Genomic DNA, 18,979 nt, shown 5'->3' with positions numbered 1-18,979 from the left:
GGTTTTTTTTCAGCCAGTGCATGCTGGTACCTAGTAATGTCTCCTTTTTTCCCCCCTTCATCATCCTCTGGGAAACTGCAAGACTGAAGGGGCTAAATTAAGGAGCAGAGTTGCTCTTCTCTCCTCTGATCTACCACCTCCAGCCTTACCCCCTCCCCTCTTGTTCCCTGCCTGCTGTGTGGGAGGGGAGGGGCTAAATGAGATTCCAGGCTCTGGCCAATAGAGTTAGGGCACTCGTTCTGTGGTTCCATGCCACTATACAGGAACACATGAATTGTGTCCCAACTGTATTGGTCCGTGCCTTGAATTTCATTCAGCACAGAACAGCCCTCTGCTTTCTAAAGCAGACCCTCCCTTCTTGTCATTCCCACCCACCTGCACTTGTTTCCTTTTGTTCTAAGAACAGGCAGGAAGGGGCTAGAGCAGACAAAGCAGCAAGCCAACAACTCTCTTTCCTCCTTGGACTCAACTTCCAGCAGAGAGGTATAGGGAAGTGAAGGAGGGGGGGGGGGGTAAGGAAAAGGTAAAGGCTGAAAGGGAGGTGAGGTGAGGTGAGAAGGAGCGAATGTTTTGGCAAGTAAGGAGAAGGCTGAATGTTTGGGGAGGTGGTGTGAGGAGAGAGAGAGAGATGCACCAGAATGTATGCGTGGGGGGAGGGAGGTGTAGAGAGAGGGAAAAAAAGCATAGGAAGTGGTGAGGGGAGAGAGGAGGGCACCAGTGTATATGTGTGATGGAGGGGGAGGGGGTGGAGCAAGAGAGAGAACAGCAGCAATGAGAAAAGAGGGACAAACATCAGCAGTGCCTCTCTCTCTCTACATGGGTAGATTGCCCTGGCTGAAAATTGACCTTCACAGCAGCTAAGTATGCCCAAGCTTTCACAATACGCATACTTTTAGCTGGATTAAAATAATAACTACAGCACCTGAATGTAATCCGCTTTGAAGTGCTGAAAAGCAGAATATTAAATAAATAGATACGCATTCCCAGGCCAGGGGTGTTTTAAGCTGGAGAGGCAGGGGAACAGCAGGCCTACATTTGATATTCAAATTTCAAGTTTTTTTTTTTCTTTATCAGATTGGCCACCCACAGAAGTAGCAGCTGCAGTACATACTTCTAGTTACAAGATGCGTGCGGGTGTGCAGACCTCGCAACAAGGCAGGCTAGGGAAAATTGCCTTCATCATGGAAAACTACAGAGAAACCATACAAACATGGACAGTGCGAGAAAGTGTTTTCCTTTCCATTTACCAACAGGCCTTAAATCATTTCATAGAAAAAACATTCTGAAACCTTTGCAGGGAATGCCAACTAGGTGAAGTATCCGGTCCTCGTTCATACTCTGGTGACCACCATGAGCCTCTCCAGCACAGAGGAAGCCAATTCTGATTCAGCCTGGCACAGAGCTGCCTTAGGTGCCCGAGATCCATGCTGACTGCAAAACAATGAATTAGGCCCCCGGTTTTTCACCCTACAAATGGCAGCATTTACCTGTTATATTCCACTTCCAATCCTTTCCTTTCCTTCTCTTACTGTTTTTCCATCAGTTATAATCTCTTATATGTCAATAAATTCTCCCCTTTAGTCTCCATCTCATCTGAAGTCATAAGTGAAGCGCGAGGTAGCAGCTGGAACACAGCCACCAGCTGCCTTATTGTTTGTGCTGCATGCAGCGCAGCGACATCTAATCCGTCAACAATCCAAGACTAAATACACCAATCCAACGACATCATTTCTCAGATTGTGGCAAAAAGCAGGCTCTGGATGAGGTCAGTGAACCTCCTCATTACTATGTGTTACTTATCTCCCCGACTTTTGCTGCAGCTGGGTAATGCTATTCTGCCTCCCTGTAGCTCTTTGGAATTGTTCTGGCAATTTAGAAAATGAATACATGCTACTAAGGGACCTGCCCCAGAGGAAGCTGTGTTCCGACCTGTACAAATCAAATGCTGAATGTGGCAGAATCCACTTTGGACAAAAGACACTAACATAGTCCTAATTTCATTCTGACTGATAAGCAAATGATGGGTTTATTGCACACTAACTGTTTTTGGATACAAAGGATGTAGATTTCATAAACCATGGAATGTACAGAATTTTCTTTTAAATTAAAATGTAGAGTAAAGGCATCTTTTACTAAAGGCAATGTCAAGCGCGAAAAAAATGTGTCCCCAAATTGGGCACACGATTTTCAACACGTGCACATCCCCTTCTCCTGGGTGTCCGATGCAATAGGCAAATGAGCTGCCACATTAAAAAGGACTCGTTAGGGATAAATTGTGTGTTCCTAGTGCATCCATGGCATCGGGTGCCCAAAAGATGTGGCTGTTTGCCGGTTAGGAAAACAGATTCTCAATTAACGAACGTCCATCTTCTTAACCTGGGCACAGCCACGAGTTAGGGAAACAAACACTCGTAAATTGAGCGTCTGTTTTCCTAACCTTACTGCCATCAAGATTGTTTCTTTCAAGCTGCTTCCTGTGGTTCCTAATTAGTATCAGGATGATAATAATTAGGAGGAACCACAGAAAAGCAGTATTTTGGGCTTTCTTTGTGGTGGCTTGGAACACGTGAAGATTTAATGCACATCAGGCTCAGGGTGATTTCTTGATTCGGGGGTAATAGCTGCTAGCCTCATCTCCATGGCATTTACATGGGATGAATGCTATTAGCTACACGCTGGTTTGGATGCGTATTTTGGATGCAATAATCCCATTATTGCATCGGGAATTATTCTAGTGCATCCAGAACACGCATCCAACCGCAATGGGGTCTATGTACTAAGGAGTGTTATTGATAATACATGTTATCAAATGAATGTACGCACACCCTTCCCAGCTATTTAAAACTCACATAGCTCCTGCACAAAGCACTTACGCGGCCATTTTTGCGTGCGCAAAGCTTTTAAAATCTACCTCTGAAGCTCTTAATGCAAGTAATTTGTATGTGTATTAGCCTTACAGCAGGAGCTCCCAATGGTAAAACTAATGCGAAATAAATTAGTTAACGAAGAAGCAAGTTTCTTCTGCAGTGTGTGGAGTCTTTGCCAGTCTGTAACTCGTGCACAAGCTGCATCCCTTTCTTGCTACTATTTTACACTATCTGGATACTAATGAACTAGCTTATTCTAACAGCTTATATTAAGGGCTCCCTCAAAAAATTGCTTTGATGATTACAACTATTGCAAACTACAGCAGCTCATTTATTAATGGCCTATAAGAGTGAGCAATCATGTTACTCCCTTAGTAAAGGAGATTCACTGGCTACCTGAACAAGGGTTCACATTTACGATTTTTTGCTTGATCTTTTTTCCATCAGGCAGGCCTAAAGTATCTGCTGGAATACTTAATGTTTTGTACTCTAACCTAGAGCTCTTCGGTCATTACAGCAATTGTTTTTAGATTTGGTTGCAATTAAGTCAACCTCTACCAAGGCAGAAAGCTTTTGCATATCATATTCCAGCTTTTTGGAATGGGTCTATGACAGGAATCAAAATATTTATCTTTTCGTATAAAGGCGAAGTCATGGTTGTTTGTGCAAGCCTTTGGTGCATAATTTTAGTCTGAATTGATGATATCTTGTTGGTTGTTCAGAGTTTAAGTGTTTTAGCTTTTCTTATATTGTTTAGTGGTTTCCTACGCAGGTTGGTGCGACATATAAATGTAAGTAAATAAAATGGATTTGTTCTGCTATGTTAGAGGCTGGGTCTCTCTGGTTAGGGGGGTAGGTGAGGATGGATGTGAGGGAGTCTTGATTGGGATTTAAATTGCTGATGTTTTTTGTATATGAACCATCCCCTCCAGGTTCCAGGAAGGGGGGAGAAGTAGTATGCAGTTGGCTAAAAGTAACTGAAGTGCACACAATGTCCTGCATGAATATGAGCTGTCAGTCTGAGGACTTAAGCATTCAGGTATACAGTGAGAATGGGTGATGAGATCCCTACAGGAATGAAGCAAAGCTCCCAGGCTAGAATACTGCATAATGCAAAACATTGAGAACAATGGCTACATCACAATCTGAGAACACATCAGTCATCTGATAGAAAGAGGAAGTTATATCTGGGAAGGGTCAGACAAGTAATTTAGGGCATTTACACAATTTGGCTGAATAGACTGATGTTCAGCTTGAGAATAAATGGATGTCTGAAAGCCCCGAAAGCTGGGTTTTTCAAATACAAAAAGACAGGCAGAAAAGTAAACTTGCATACATTCTCTCTATATTTTACTGCCAAACTCTTGCTCTTTTTACTAAACTAAGCATGGTTCCTCCTAGTTTGGGAGAGTTGATTGGTGAGCTATGGGTTTGGCCATGCTAGATTCTCAAAGGGCAAGAACTGCAAACAGATTCTGGAAAATCATGGGCATATAGCAGTATTATAAACCCTCAGTAACAGGATCCCTTACAGTAAGGATTGGAGGTAGAGTGAATAGACCCAGTGGCAGATTGGAGGTGGAGTTTAATCCCACAGGAGGGTATGGATCCAGTGGCTGGAGGTGGAGTTTGGTTCTCCAGGAGGGTGGGGACTAAGCAGTAGAGTAAGATGGAAGTGGAGCTCTGGTCCCACCCCAGAGGAGTATGGGCCCAACAACAGAGTGTAAGTGGAGCAAGGAAACTGCCAACAGCCAAGGGTCAGCTCTGGTACAATGGATTCCTCCCAAACGGCTTGCAGCTTGCACCAGCCCAGTTGCATCAGTGAGACTCAAGGCATAATGTGAACAGGACAAGGCGCTAAAGGGATCAGTGAGGCAGAGCAAAGGGAGCTCAGCAGGATTTTTTTCCTATATACAGTATAGTTATGTCTTATGGGGATTAGTGCCCCTCCCTGTTTGAATACACTCTAATATCCTTTAGGGATAGATATTTGTACTGTTCATGAGTTGATTAGTGTCTTCTAGGAAATTACAGTTACAACTTTAATAAAATTGGAAAATGTATTTTAGATGTCTAGATTTTATATATATAAATTGTAATCCGCAATAGATTATCTTTAAAATTGTGGACCATAACAAAAAATAAATAAATAAACACAACACTGCCAACCCTGTTTACAGTACTATCTGTTTTTCAGGTTTTCCTTGGATGAAGGGAGGGAAATCCCATCACTAACACCTTCTTCCCAGGAGGTGGCACCAAGTGCCAATATCTAAGGATAGATGGAGCCCGCCCAAGGGAGGTTCCTGCCAAGCCAGTCCCAGGCCCACAAATGAAGCCACCAGGTGGTTAGGGCAAGGGGGCATTATATGTGCAATGGTGATTTTGTACTGCTTTATTTTTACAGTTGTTATTTATCTCACTTCAAACTTATTGAAGAAGCAGGATTTCAAATTTAAATAAATATCATTTTTTTAAATATTTTAATTATCTTTTTAGATATACCTGCTGGATTCACTATCCAGCATGAATATCTGCAAGGTTTAATGTGGCCCTCCTAATGTGGTAAGATTAACTACACCTCCCATTCCAGAACGAATATCAGGCCTCCAGGACCACCCACCCCCTGGAACAAAAATTAGGCCTCCAAACCCGACCCCTGCAAGATATATTTATTTATTTAAACATGCTTATTAGCCATCTTCCTGGCCTCTGAGCCTAAGTACCTCTTCCTCCCCCCCACCCCCACCCCCCCAAACAAAAAGCCCAGCAGTAAAGGTAATGGATTACTCGGCTCCTCCACTATAGTCTCACTCAACACCCCACTCCCCAGGCTCCATCAAAGTCTTCAGTAACAGGAGTGAGCTAGATTCTGTCCTGCAAGCAAGGTAGCAGCTTAAAAATGGTGCTGCCCAACCTTTCATCATTCTGTGACCCACACGCACAAACAATTCATAATATGATGCAGGCTCTTTGAATTTGTCATCCTGCCCGAAGAAGGAAGACCAGCTTCTTCCTGGCAATGAAGACTTCAGACTTCAAAGGATCCTGGGGGAGGGGATTGAGTGAGATCACTGGGAAGGGAGGGTCTTGGCAACCCCACTTCCACTAATATTAGGATCTCTTTTATGAGGGGGAGGATCACTCGGAATCCTAATTTTTGTTCTGCGGGGAGAGGAACTGATAACTAGCCATATTCTGACATTATTTTGCAATGCCACTAAAAATGTTCAAATCCAATGTATAGTATAATTGGACATGGCAATGTAGTACACATTAGTAAAACTACACACAAAATCATTATAAAGTGCTAGAAAGATACTCACAATTGGCCCAATACGTCCCACTTCTCCAGGCAGTCCTCCTGAACCCGGGGGACCCTAGTTTAACCAATCAAAAACAATATTTGCATTCTAATTATTTTTGTATTTATACAGAATCAATATTAATAATGACATATGCATGGAAACAAATAATTAATAAAATTCTAGAAAAGAAAACTATTTCCAGGCACATGTGATGAAAATATCTACAAAATCATAAAAGAACTTGAACGGATAAATGTGAATCGGTTGTTTACTCTTTAAGATAATAGAAGGACTAGGGGGTACTCCATGAAGTTAGGAAGTAGTACATTTAAAACAAATTGGAGATAATTCTTTTTCACTCAATGCTCTGGAATGCATTTCCAGACAATGTGCTAAGGCAATTAATGTAGCTGGGTTTTAAAAAAAAAAAAGGTTTGGATAAATTCCTGGAGGAGAAGTCCATAAACTGCTATTAATCAATAAGGAATAGCTACTGCTTGTTACCAGCATTAGTAGCTTGGGATATATTCAATATTTGGGTACTAGCCAGGTTCTTGTGACTTGGATTGGCCACTATTAGAAACAGGATGCTGGGCTTGATGGACCCTTAGTCTGACCCAGATTGGCATATCTTATGTTCTTATGTTTTATTCTTAAAAGGTGAAAAGAGCTTGACAATTCCCACTTTCAGATCTGTGACAACTATTTAACTTAAACTCCAGGAAGAATGAGAGTTCAAGACTACTTGGTCACTAGTACTATAATGCTATGTCTACCCTATTAGTTGAAAAGTACAAGCTAATTGTACAGAGCAGAATATAAGGTTGAGCCTGAAACTTATTTTACACTATGATTTGGATTTATTAGCACCAAAACTCATGGTATTCTGTTCCTGTGCTAAATATGTTCTCCCTACTCAGATATTACCATGCACCCCATGTCCAAAAATGGCATATACACCTTGTCTCTTTAGCATGCTCTTAACATGATATATTGGTACACATCTGAAGATATTTCTTTTTAGGGTGGTACGGCTATAGTAATAAAGACTAAGTCACACCCAAAATGTAAATCTCAGTTGCCTACATTGACCTAGAAAATCCAAAGATCGCATGTTCAAGTTCCAATGTTACAGACAAAATTGGAAATAACACTTAAGAAAATTGAATATGTTTCACAAAAATTAATCTTATTTATATTTTCCTCTGCAACTGGACTACAATTTCTAAGTTCAAAATTCATTTTATCTTATTATTTATATTTGGCATGGTTAATATGTCACTATATCCAAGTTAAATATTTAAATTATACAGTTTATATTACATAATTTTATTAATTACAAGTAAAACTATTCTATATTATTTATTATCATTATGTTAAATTGTCATCCAGTTATAATGTTCCATATGTACCACTGTTCTATGTAAAGCCCCCTTATCTCTGTTGGGCAGTTTATCGTTATATGTAAACCGGAGTGATTTATAGTCTCTATAAGAACCTCGGTATATAAAAATTAAAAATAAATAAATAAATAAATAAATAAATAAATAAAAGTGCTATTGAGAAAGTGGGTCCCATAACTACTTAAATCATAAAACTACTACATAGAAATAGATAAGACATTAAGGTATGCCAAGTACTATATATGAAGTATATGCAGTAAAGCAAAATGGCTTTCTTGCAACACACATTCTCTGATGACAGCAGTGCAAGTCGTCACACACATGGGTCACATGATTCCAGCTCATACCAGTGGAGAGGATCTTTTCATAGCTTTCTTAGAAGCTTTATAGGCATTCATGGTAATACCCCCACAGCTGCTTAATTTAATAGTCAAAGAGCTCCTCCTCAAGTGACTGGAATCATCAACGAAAGGTAATATTTCATTGGGTGGCTGTATTTGGTAGTCAGCTATGAGGGAAAAGAGCATTATGAAAATGATGCTTTCCAATAAGGTCCAAAGCGTTAGGCCCATGGCCTTGTACAACATATGCACGTGCTTTAGGCTTCCTGGATTTTTTGAGAACAGATTTGATTACTGAACTCTGATGTAGCTAGATCTTGGCAAATCTAGCTGCTGACTGGACATGAAATTTCCTGTCTGTCTTCTCATTAACAGGAATCAGAGTGGATATTTCCACATACTCTTATAGGTGTCTTGTATGAGAGGGTGGATGGGCACTGCCATCAACTTCTAAGATATTTCAGAAAGCCTAGCAAAGAGACCCTGAGCTCTCCTGAGTCTTAAAAATTAAATGATATGGCTTTTCTACCCTCCACACAAAATTGGGAACAAAAATGCTCTCTGGAAGGGAACAATTTCCAACTGGTTGTGAAAATGACTCTGAAGTCAGGTCTAGAAAGTAGAACTTTCAGCACCTTCCTCAAAAAAACTAGTCAAGCTCAGAGACTGCAGGCTCCTCTATGAGTTGAAGAGGAGCTCAAAGATGGACAAACCCAGGTATAGCAAATGCCAATGACACAGGTTTAATAGTAAACCTGCCTGGAATTAAGGTGGCAATGTCACTCACATCACTACTCACACAGAGGAAATCAGCTCTATCCTTGATGAAGTCAACGTCAATTTGGAGAACCAATCTTGAGTTGACACATCAGATACTCACAGCGATGTCAAACATAGGTCACTCGACATGTCCATTGGCATCAAAATGCCCAATGCATGCAATTTGTCAAATCTGAGGCATCAAACGCTTGTGAAATCGCTATTCAAAGGGTTTGTCTTAGTAACTTTAGGAGATAACTACACAAAACCCAAGATTTTACTATTTCCACCACTCCCTGGCTAAATTTTGTCCAGGCAAGTGAAATTTGTCTCACCTCATGGGCCTATGCTCCATACAAAGCACTGAAGCAACCAAGGACTGCTTCAATAAGGCCTGACCACCAGTACAACCTTAATTGGCTCCTTGGGCCTTTTCATTAGGCTCCAAATCAACTTTCATGTAAAACATACTTCTACCAGAAAGATAGTGTTGCGCTTCTTCCTTCAACCAGCTCCGGGCACCCCTCACTTGCGACCACAGTCAGTGCATGGCATCCTCAGACTCCCCACTCACCATCCTCTTCACAGGCCTCACGGCGGAGCTCTGCATCATCAGCGTCCTCAGCCACGAGTGTAGTGTGTGTTGCTAGTTCCTGTTTGCCTTGCCTCGTCTCTTTAGCCTGCTCTGCCTCATCCAGCCTTGCCTCATCTCTCCAGCCTGCCTTGCCTTGTCCAGCCTTGCCTCATCTCTCCAGCCTTGCCCAGCCTACCCTGCCTCATTGTATCCATCTTCTCTTGCCTCCCAGCCCATCCTGCTTGTGAGTCCCTTTTGCCCCATTCCTTACCATCTCTACCAAATGACTCTTGGATCTGACCCTTCACCTGGATTTCAACCATTCTTGATTGCTGCTTGCCACTGACCACTTGCCTGGACTCTGACCATTCTTGTCGTCGCATGCCTCTGACCCCCTTGCCTGGACGCTGACCTTCTTTGCTAGTCGCCTGCCTCTGGACTACCGCCTATGTCATTTCCTAAGAGACTCTCACCTAAGTTCTGCCAATCCCCAGAACCCAAAGGCTCAACCTTCAGGGAAAGGGGCTGAAACAGGTGAAGTCTGAATCTAGTCTCTTGCCGGCTTTCGGTGAGGGCCTACAGGATTCATGCCATAGGCTGCATCAACCTTATCTCAGCAAGAAGGGTTCACGTCACTTACAGATTGCTGAGGCCATGAACCCAGCAGACCTGACCTCACTGCAGGCCTGGCCCAATGCAACCAGGAATAGCAGGAGGTCCTAGATCAATTTACTGAGTTCCTAGTGAGACTTGCAGTACCTAAAGTAGTGCCGTGGCTTTTTAAATCAATGTCACATGCACTTTGAGCTCAGTCTGTCTTGTTCCCCACTAACTGGACCAAGGTGACATATCTTGACTTTGATGGGTGGCAGTACCCTAGCCTGGGCATCTCCACTGTGGGAGTGAGACAATCCAATCTTCAGAGCCTCCCAGACTTTCTATATCAGTTCCGACTTGTTTTTGAGGAACCAGGCCACACCTCCTCCATGGCAGCAGAACTGCTCAGAGTTTGTCAAGAGTCACATACTGTCAGAGAGCTCGCAATTCAGTTCCATACCCTCATGTCAGAACTCCAATGGAGAGAGAAAAGCTGACAGCCATCTTTTGGCAAGGCCTCTCCGGCAGGATAAAAGACGAGCTGGTCAATCGTGATATCCCCACTACTTTGGACGCATTAATTACTCTGGCTAACCGCATCAACCGGTGGTTCCAAGAGCGGGCCCAGGAGGCTAAGGCTACCCAGCATCCTGTCCAGTTGGCTCCTTGCTTCCAGAATCCTCCAGTGCCGGTGTCCATCCCAGAACTGAGAACCTCTGAGAAGCCTATGCAGCTGGGCCATGCTAAACTATCTTCTGAGGAGTAACTTCATAGAAGACAGCTAGGCTTATGCCTATACTGTGCTGGCCAAAGACACCTTGCATCCCAGTGCCCAGAAATCGGGAAACTTCCGTGCCTAGGACTGACAGTGGAGGCAGTCCTAGGCCAAATACTCTCCTTTCCATAACTACTAGTTCCAGTCTCCCTCTCCTAGACATGGCCAGCTGTGTACAGAAGCTTTCCTTGAATCTGGAGCAGGTGAAAACTTCATTGACAAGGCCCTCTTTTGTTAACATAGCATTCCAACAATTCAGCTGGAGAACCTGGTAACTATCTCTTCTGTGTATGGGGATCCCCTCCCAGGACACCTCACTGAGATTACCGTGCCACTTACTCTCCAGGCCGGTCTCCTCCACAAGGAGACCATCTCTCTTCATGTGATACCTAGAACAGTGAACAAGGTTTGCTTTGGCTTCAACAGCACCAGCCAGTGATAGATTGGAACTCCTTGGAGCTGGCCTGTTGGGGGTCTCACCCGTATTGCCACCTGTCTCACTGCTGTTCAAGCTCTATCTTGACGATAACCACTAACCTACCTGGACTGCCGCCGCCTATGCCGATGTGTTCTCCAAACAATGGCTGAAACCCTGCCTCTATATCAGGCCTATGACTGTGCCAAAGGTTTGCTGCCTGAAAAGCTGCCCCTGTGGGGAAGGGTATATCCTCTCTCAGTCCTGGAAACAGAGGCCATGAGCCAATATATCAAGGAGAACTTGGAAAAATGTTTTATCCAGCCTTCTGATTCCCCGGCAAAGGCAGGTGTTATGATATCGAGGTGTTTGGTGGATTCTTAGGGGCAACAGTGATAGTGTCTCCCATGGGGAGGAGCCCCATAGGGAACTGTAGCACCAGACTAGACTCAGATGCACAAACACAGAGAATATATCTTTATTATGCAGCTTGTATGGTTCACCAGAGGTGGCAGTAGAGAGTGGATTAGATAGCAACAGTCTATGATCCTCGGTGGAGGAGACCCGTCCCACAATGGTGGTATAAGGCTCTGATGCAGATATCCAGTGAGGCACTGTAGGAAGACAGACTGGTAGATGTTATAACACACTCCCTTGTAGCTGAGTAGATAGAGTTCCCAATGAGCAATAGAGAGAGGATAGGTAGCAGCAGTCTGTGATCCTCGGCAGAGGAGACCCGTTCCACAATGGTGGTGTAGGGCCCGATGTAGATGAACAGACTGGGAGAAGTTGTACTCACTCTCTGTAGCTGATAGGTAGTGTTCCAACAGGTAGAAGAATTGGTAGCAGGCACCAGGACAGACACACAGGCCCTTGAGGAGCGAGTACCTGGATTCAGGCTCAGCACCTGGAAATAAGCAAAGGGCCCCCGAGGAGCGGGTACCCAAGTTAGTAGAACCCCGGAGGGTGTAGACAGCTTCCAGTAGCAGCAGAAGCAGGCAGAGCAGCTTCAGACTGGAGTGAATCCAATCCGTTGCTAACGCGGCAAGAGTCAGCAAATGGGCAACCTTTTGTAGTCTGAAGCAGTGACGTCACTCGAGGGGGACGCCCCCAAGGTTTGCACCAACACTGCTACAAGATGTGAGGCGTGTGCGCGCCCTAGGAGGCCTCAAGTCAACATGGTGGGACGCCGCACCAAAGCCGCTCCAGGAACGCCAGAGGGTGCGGTAAGGAGACACTATGGACGCCATTCTCCCGAGGCTGGTGGAGAAGACTGCAATAGAGGTGAGGCATGTCGGGCGAAGCCGTCTGAGACCGACGGACGCAACAGAAGGCTTCTTTTTTGTGGGCAAGGACAGTTCCCTCCACCCCTGAACTGATTACAGGGGCCTAAATGCCATCATAAAAAAGAACCGATATCCTTTACTTCTCATCTATGATCTATTTGATCGTCTACAAGGTGCAAAAATCTTCACCAAACTGGACCTGTGAGGAGCATAAATCTTATACACGTCCGTGAAGGAGGTGAATGGAAAACTGCGTCAAACAACAGAGACGAGCACTACGAATATTTAGTTATGCCATTTAGCCTATGCAATGCTCCTGTGGTATTCCAGAATATGGTAAATGAAATATTCTGGGACCTCCTGTATTCTCACTTGGTAGTATATCTTGATGCCATTCTCATCTACTCCTAATCTCTGAATCAACACTAGAAGCACGTTATGCAGGTCCTACAAAAGCTACAAGAATACAATTACTATGCAAAATTAGAGAAATGCCTTTTTGAGCAGGAACAACTCCCCTTCTTGGGCTACATCATCTCCAAACCAGCTTCCACATGGATCCAGGAAAGCAAAAGGCAGTCCTAGACTGGCCTCAGCAAGTAGGTCTCCAGGCACTACAGCACTTTCTAGGATTCGCTAACAACTATAGACATTTTATATCTGGATAGTCAACCCATGCAGCACAACTTACCACCTTAACCAAGAAGGGTGTGGATCCCCAGTGCTGGCTCATGGAAGCCATCAACACCTTCCAGGTCTTCAAATAAGCCTTCTCCTAAGGACCTTGCCTATGACATCTGGATTCCGAACAAACTTTCATCCTAGAGGGAGATGCCTCTACCCTAGGATAGGGGCTGTCCTCAGCCAACACAACAATCAAGGGTCCCTCCAACCATACTTATTCTCCCAAAAGTTCTCCCTGGCAGAAAGGAACTACATGATCAAGAATTGGGAACTTCTGGTGGTAAAATTGGTGCTGGAAAAATAACAACATCACCTAGAAGGAGCCAAACACCAGATCATAATCTACATCAGTCAGAAAAACCTGGAATATCTCAACAGCTCAACTCAAAACAGGCCCGATGGTCCCTCTTCTTTGATTTTGAGCTTCGCTACCGGCCAGCAGCCAAGAACTAGCAAGCAGATTCTCTCACTCGCTCCTACCAGACGGAAGATATTTTGGAGTCCCGACAACATATTATATACCAGACAAGGATCATTATCATGGCCACCACTCCAGTTCCACCTGGGAAGACAGTAGTACCCAAGCACTTCCACAAAAAACTGTTAAAATGGGTTCATGAATCAACCTTGGCAGGACATCCTGGAGTTGCACACATTCTCAAATTCCTTCTACACTACTACTGGTGGCCCCAGGTAAAGTCTGACATGAAAAAATATGTGGAATCCTGTCCTGCCTGTGCGCAGCACAAGACTGCTCATGCTTGACCATAGGGGCTGATACAGTCATTAACAGTCCCCAAGGAACCATGAACCCACTTGTCCATAGATTTTTTCAAAGACCTCCCACTCTCTCATGTCTCCACCATGATATAGATTGTGGTGGATAGATTCTCCAAGATAGCACATTTCATTCCTCTCTCAGGCTTGCCCTCCACTCCTGACTTAGCTCATCTCTTGGTGCAACATGTCTTCTGCCTGAATGGATTGCCCTCTCATATCCCGTCACAATGAGGTGTCCAGTTCACGGCCCATTACTAGAAGGGGCTCTGTAAGAAGTTTAGAATGATGCTGGATCTCATCACAGTCTATCATCCACAAGGGAAGAGACAAACCAAAAGAATTAATCATGTCTTGAAGACCTTCCTCAGGCTCTATGTTAACAATTGACATGACGATTGGGCCATCTTCCTCCCATGGGCAGAATTCTTGAATAGCAACTATGTAAGCATTTCTAATGGCTCCGAACTGTTCCAATTTGTCTACAGCAAGCATCCCTGGTTGCCTTTTCCTCTTCTGCTTACAATGTCCTGCCTGGCAGCCTATGCTAAATCCCAAGAACTCCACGACTTCTGGCAAAGGACCAATCAACTGCTTATCAAAACAGCAGCTCAATCTAAAAACTAGGTAGATTAAAAGTACAGACCAGCCCCACAATTTAGTCTGGACAATCCGGTATGGCTGAGCACACAAAATGTATGCCTCTGCATACCCTCCATCAAGCTGGCACCCTGATTCATTGGTCCTTTTTTCGTCCTACAACAAGTAAGCCCAGTGACCTATTGGATTAAGTTACCATCCACTTTATGCATACATAATATTTTCTACATTTCCCTCTTGAAACCACTAGCCCTCTCCTGGCCTTCTTGGTAGCCACCCAAACCTATAGAAACAACTTCTGAGGTGGACACCAATAATGAGGTAAAGAGATTCTGGATGCTCGCAGAAGGCAGAATAAACTATAATATTTCATATCATGGATGAACTATGGTCCTGAGGAGAATTCATGGGAACCAGCTTCCAATCTGCAAGTCCCAAACTTGTTTCGGATTTCCACAAGAAATTCCCTTGGAAGACCAAACCCAGAAGACTGGGGAGGGGGCTTTGGAGGGGAGTACTGTTACATTTGGCAGCTGCACTCACCCCCAGTACCAGCATCTGCCTTTCACGACTGGAACATTTTCTACACAGAACCTCTGGGTGCCACTCCATGCGGCACTAGATGCCACCAACCGCCGCTCCTCCCAGCCTCCCATAGGCACATATGTGCCCTGCAGCCCCATGGCGGGAACTTGGCCGCTGTGCCCCCCTGGTGATGTCATCGGTTTCCTCCTATTAAGAACTCTAGAAGAACACCAGACACCTTAGCAACAGGTCCTCCTGCCTAGTGTGTGTTGCTAGTTCTTGTTTACCTTGCCTCATCATATCCAGCTTCACTTGCCTGCTGTGTCATTCCCTCTTAACCTGTTCCTTGACTTCTCTATGGACTGATTCTTGCATCTGGCTTTTCGCCTGGATTTCGACCTTTCTTACCGCCGACCAACACCTTGCCTGAACACTGACCTTCCTTGTTAGCCACCTTCCTTTGACCCTTGCCTGGCCCTGAACTACTGCCTATGTCATCTCCTAAGAGACTCTCGCCTAAGTCCTTCTGGTTCTCAAAACCCAAGAGCTCAACCTCTGAGGAAAGGGATTGGTACAGATGAAGCCTGAATCCAATCTCTTGCCAGCAAACCTCTGCCAGTTATCAGTGAGGACCTACGGGGTTTGCCCCATAGGCTGTGTCAACCTCACCATCGCAGCAAGGGTTCACATCACTTACAGGATCACTTGGGAATGATAGTAAATCTTAGCTGATCTTAGAGTACAATGGGGAATGTACATGTATAATAAAGCTCTAAGCCAAATTGTGTCATTATTATATTCTATCTTGTGAATCACTGTTAGAGTTTTGTATCATATACGAAATTGGATGGGTAACCAATGCAACATAGCCAGTATTGGATAAATATGGACATATAAGAACATGCCATACTGGGTCAGACCAAAGGTCCATCGAGCCCAGCATCCTGTTTCCAACAGTGGCCAATCCAGGCCATAAGAACCTGGCAAGTACCCAAAAACTAAGTCTATTCCATGTTACTGTTGCTAGTAATAGCAGTGGCTATTTTCTAAGTCAACTTAATTAATAGCAGGTAATGGACTTCTCCTCCAAGAACTTATCCAATCCTTTTTTAAACACAGCTATACTAACTTGAAGTTAGTATAACTTGAAGTTTCCATCAATATTTTTGCTTCAGAATTCTGGAGTAGCTGTATGAGTCTCAATGAGTTCGCTGGTAGTCCTTATAATAAAGAATTGCAATACTCTAATCTGGCAAATAATAATAAATAAATAGATATCATGATCTGAGTGTAGACATTTATAGCATTCACCATGAGGAACATCTTCTGAAAGCATCTCTTGAAATTGATTTTGATATTGAATTACATTGGGATATTATTACTTTGGAGCACGATGAACACTTAATACTATTAATTTAAAAAAATATGTTTAGATCTGCAATTACACTGAAAACGTGCACTGTTTGTGAAATCACTGAGCAGGTGCTGAATATCATTGTTGGGTATGAGATCTGTGGAAACTTTCAACTGATACGCGGGCACTCTTTGGCATTGTGCATCGGCATGCACACAGATAAGCAGCCATTTTATAACTTGCATGTGTATATGAGTGAATGTTATAAAATAGCCTGACCGCGCACATATGTGCACCCAATTTTAAGTGGGCATGCACCTATGCGCGTAAATTATGCTTCTACCATGTAAGTTGGGGAATTTTAAAAAGGCCGTGCATCCACGCTAATGCTAGTTTCATCAGTTCGTCCACCAGTTTACACAGTTAACAGATAGGGCCTCCAAACACCCCTGGTTTCATAGTCTGTACTCCTCCCCCCCCTCCTCCCCAAGTTACCCAGACTCTTTAACCTCTAAGAAATGGCTCTTTTTTTTTTTTTTTTTTTTTAGCTTACACCTAGCAGAAATAAACTTAAGTGGCAAGGGATCTGAGCAAGTTCCCAGGCACCTAAATATTTATGCGTGCGTCTCTTGGCCATGCCCCGAAACGCCCATACCACTCTCACATCCCAACCCTTTTTGAAAACGTCTTGAGATGTGCACGCAGGAGATACACATGTATGTGGGCAGCTTTTAAAATTCGGTGGGCACGTGCAAGTCACGATTTTTGCACATACCTCCCGATTTTGGCACGCGCCGAGCTTCTAAAATTCACCTCATAAAGTCTTTTGGATTGATTTTGGATTGATCTTTGCTTAATATATTTTGTTGGTGGTCTCTCCTTTTTTGGACTTGTTTTCCTGTAATTACATAGAGTATTTCACCAGCACATTACACCTCCGTGCATGCCTACAAAGCTGGTGGAAAAACTCTGGAATGATCCTCCTCGCAGGCACAAGATGGAGTCATGTTATGCACTGGGTGTGGGACCATTGTATTTGCTCATCAGAGAATTAAATATATGCTGTTAGTCAAAGAAAATTATTTTCTCTCCGGCATATTCCATTTCTTTGTTCCTAGCTCTCCAGCTGTGCAAAGGGCTATATTCCATTGCCCAACTGGAAGATGGGGCACAGACAGCAGCATTTCTGTTTAGACTCTAGGAATGGTCAAACGCGAAGTAGGGCAGGAATATATTAGAAATGGGTACATAATGGAGAAACATGTAGCCCATTTTAAAATGTTTCCACTTCCAAGATTCTGTCCAAAATATGAACAGATTTACTTAGTAAAGATATATACACAGTCCAGATATAGGGGATTTGATTTCCATTCTGTGCCTTTGGAGAAACCCCTTGATAGAAAATGTTCATGCAGCTTTAGAGAAAGAAACAGTCTTGTCTGCTATAATTCATATTCTGGTTTTAACAAAAACAGTACTATAGCTTATATTTCTAATATCATATCTTTTATACAGCATATGGACATTTCAAAAAATACTTACAGGTGGTCCAGGAGCACCTTTCCCCTAGACAGAAATAAAGTGTTTAATATAAGCTATTTTGTGGAAAGAAGAATATTTTTATCATGCTTATTATCTCTCTGATAAGGAACAATAAACCTACTGAATTCTTTACAATAAATAACCAATATTTTTTTGTTTAAGAAATGCTACCGTCACATTGTATTCAGACATATTAGATGTTCTGTCACTGTGTTGTCATGGAAATGGTTACATTGGAATGTTTAACACAAACACTGAAATGCATGATGCCCACGATACAATATTTATATGAAGACAGACACTAATTCCTATCACCACTGTTCAAATTGATCCAGAACACCACAGAGAGCAATAGTTACATTAATAGTGACCATTAAAATTGTCTGAAGTAGTACTATCGCACTCAGGGGTGGATTTACCAATAGGCAAACTAGGAAACTGCCTAGGGTTGGCCACGGCCCTGCCCACTGGAAGTTCATCCAGTGAACCAGTGACTACTACTGTACAGCCATGTCATTCTCAGGCCATATATGGACACAGCATCATGGAGGGGGAGGGGGAGGGGGCTTGCCCTGGGCCAGCTGAGACTTCAGAGGGACTGCCTCCTCCTTGGGAAAAAACTCTGGCATGACCACCCTCCACTTTTCAAGCCACCACTTCATGGGGGAAGTAGGAGAGCAGCTGTCAAACTGCCTAAGGGTAGCCCAAGGAGTTAGTCCGCCATTGGCCTCACTTCCCTTCCAGCCAGGGCAGTAATAACTACATATTATCCCAATCTTTCATGGTTAGTGATGTAGTTACATCAGTAGAGATGGTCATCGCAGTCTGGTACACTGTACAGGCATAGATTATATTTTCTCCTGATGATTCTACCCTCCTTCTCCCCTCTATTGCCAAGTCATGGTAGTGACAGCCTTTGGCCAGGGATCACAGACCATGGATTTATTTATTTATTTAGATTTATATTCCGCTTTTTGCATTTTTTTTCAGCACTTTTATCAGGCCATACATCACTCTTCTGCAATGCTTGGGCCTCCATCCTTGAGGGTTTCATTGGTTCCTCCACACTGCTCCCACCCCTTGCTGGACTGATAAGCAAGAGTTGGGCTAAGGGAATCAAACTCATGTCTCTGAGCAAACCTTGGAAATTAACTCTTAGTATCACTGTTCAT

General features: G+C 43.5%; 1 protein-coding gene across 3 annotated transcripts in view; it reads right to left on the bottom strand.

The window, feature by feature from the left end:
* The window catches only part of COL9A1 (collagen type IX alpha 1 chain), a 373,679-nt gene that overhangs the window by 148,571 nt on the left and 206,129 nt on the right, over positions 1 to 18,979 (bottom strand). For all 3 annotated transcript variants that reach the window (XM_029595655.1, XM_029595654.1, XM_029595653.1), the window contains 2 exons: positions 17,808 to 17,831; positions 6,194 to 6,247 (listed from right to left, as the gene is read on the bottom strand). In XM_029595655.1, the coding sequence (XP_029451515.1) occupies positions 6,194 to 6,247; positions 17,808 to 17,831 (78 nt within the window). The remainder of the gene's footprint in view (positions 1 to 6,193; positions 6,248 to 17,807; positions 17,832 to 18,979) is intronic.

Source organism: Rhinatrema bivittatum, chromosome 3 (genome assembly GCF_901001135.1).
Source record: "Rhinatrema bivittatum chromosome 3, aRhiBiv1.1, whole genome shotgun sequence".
Lineage (NCBI taxonomy): Eukaryota > Metazoa > Chordata > Amphibia > Gymnophiona > Rhinatrematidae > Rhinatrema > Rhinatrema bivittatum.
This window is presented reverse-complemented; position numbering and strand designations above follow the sequence as displayed.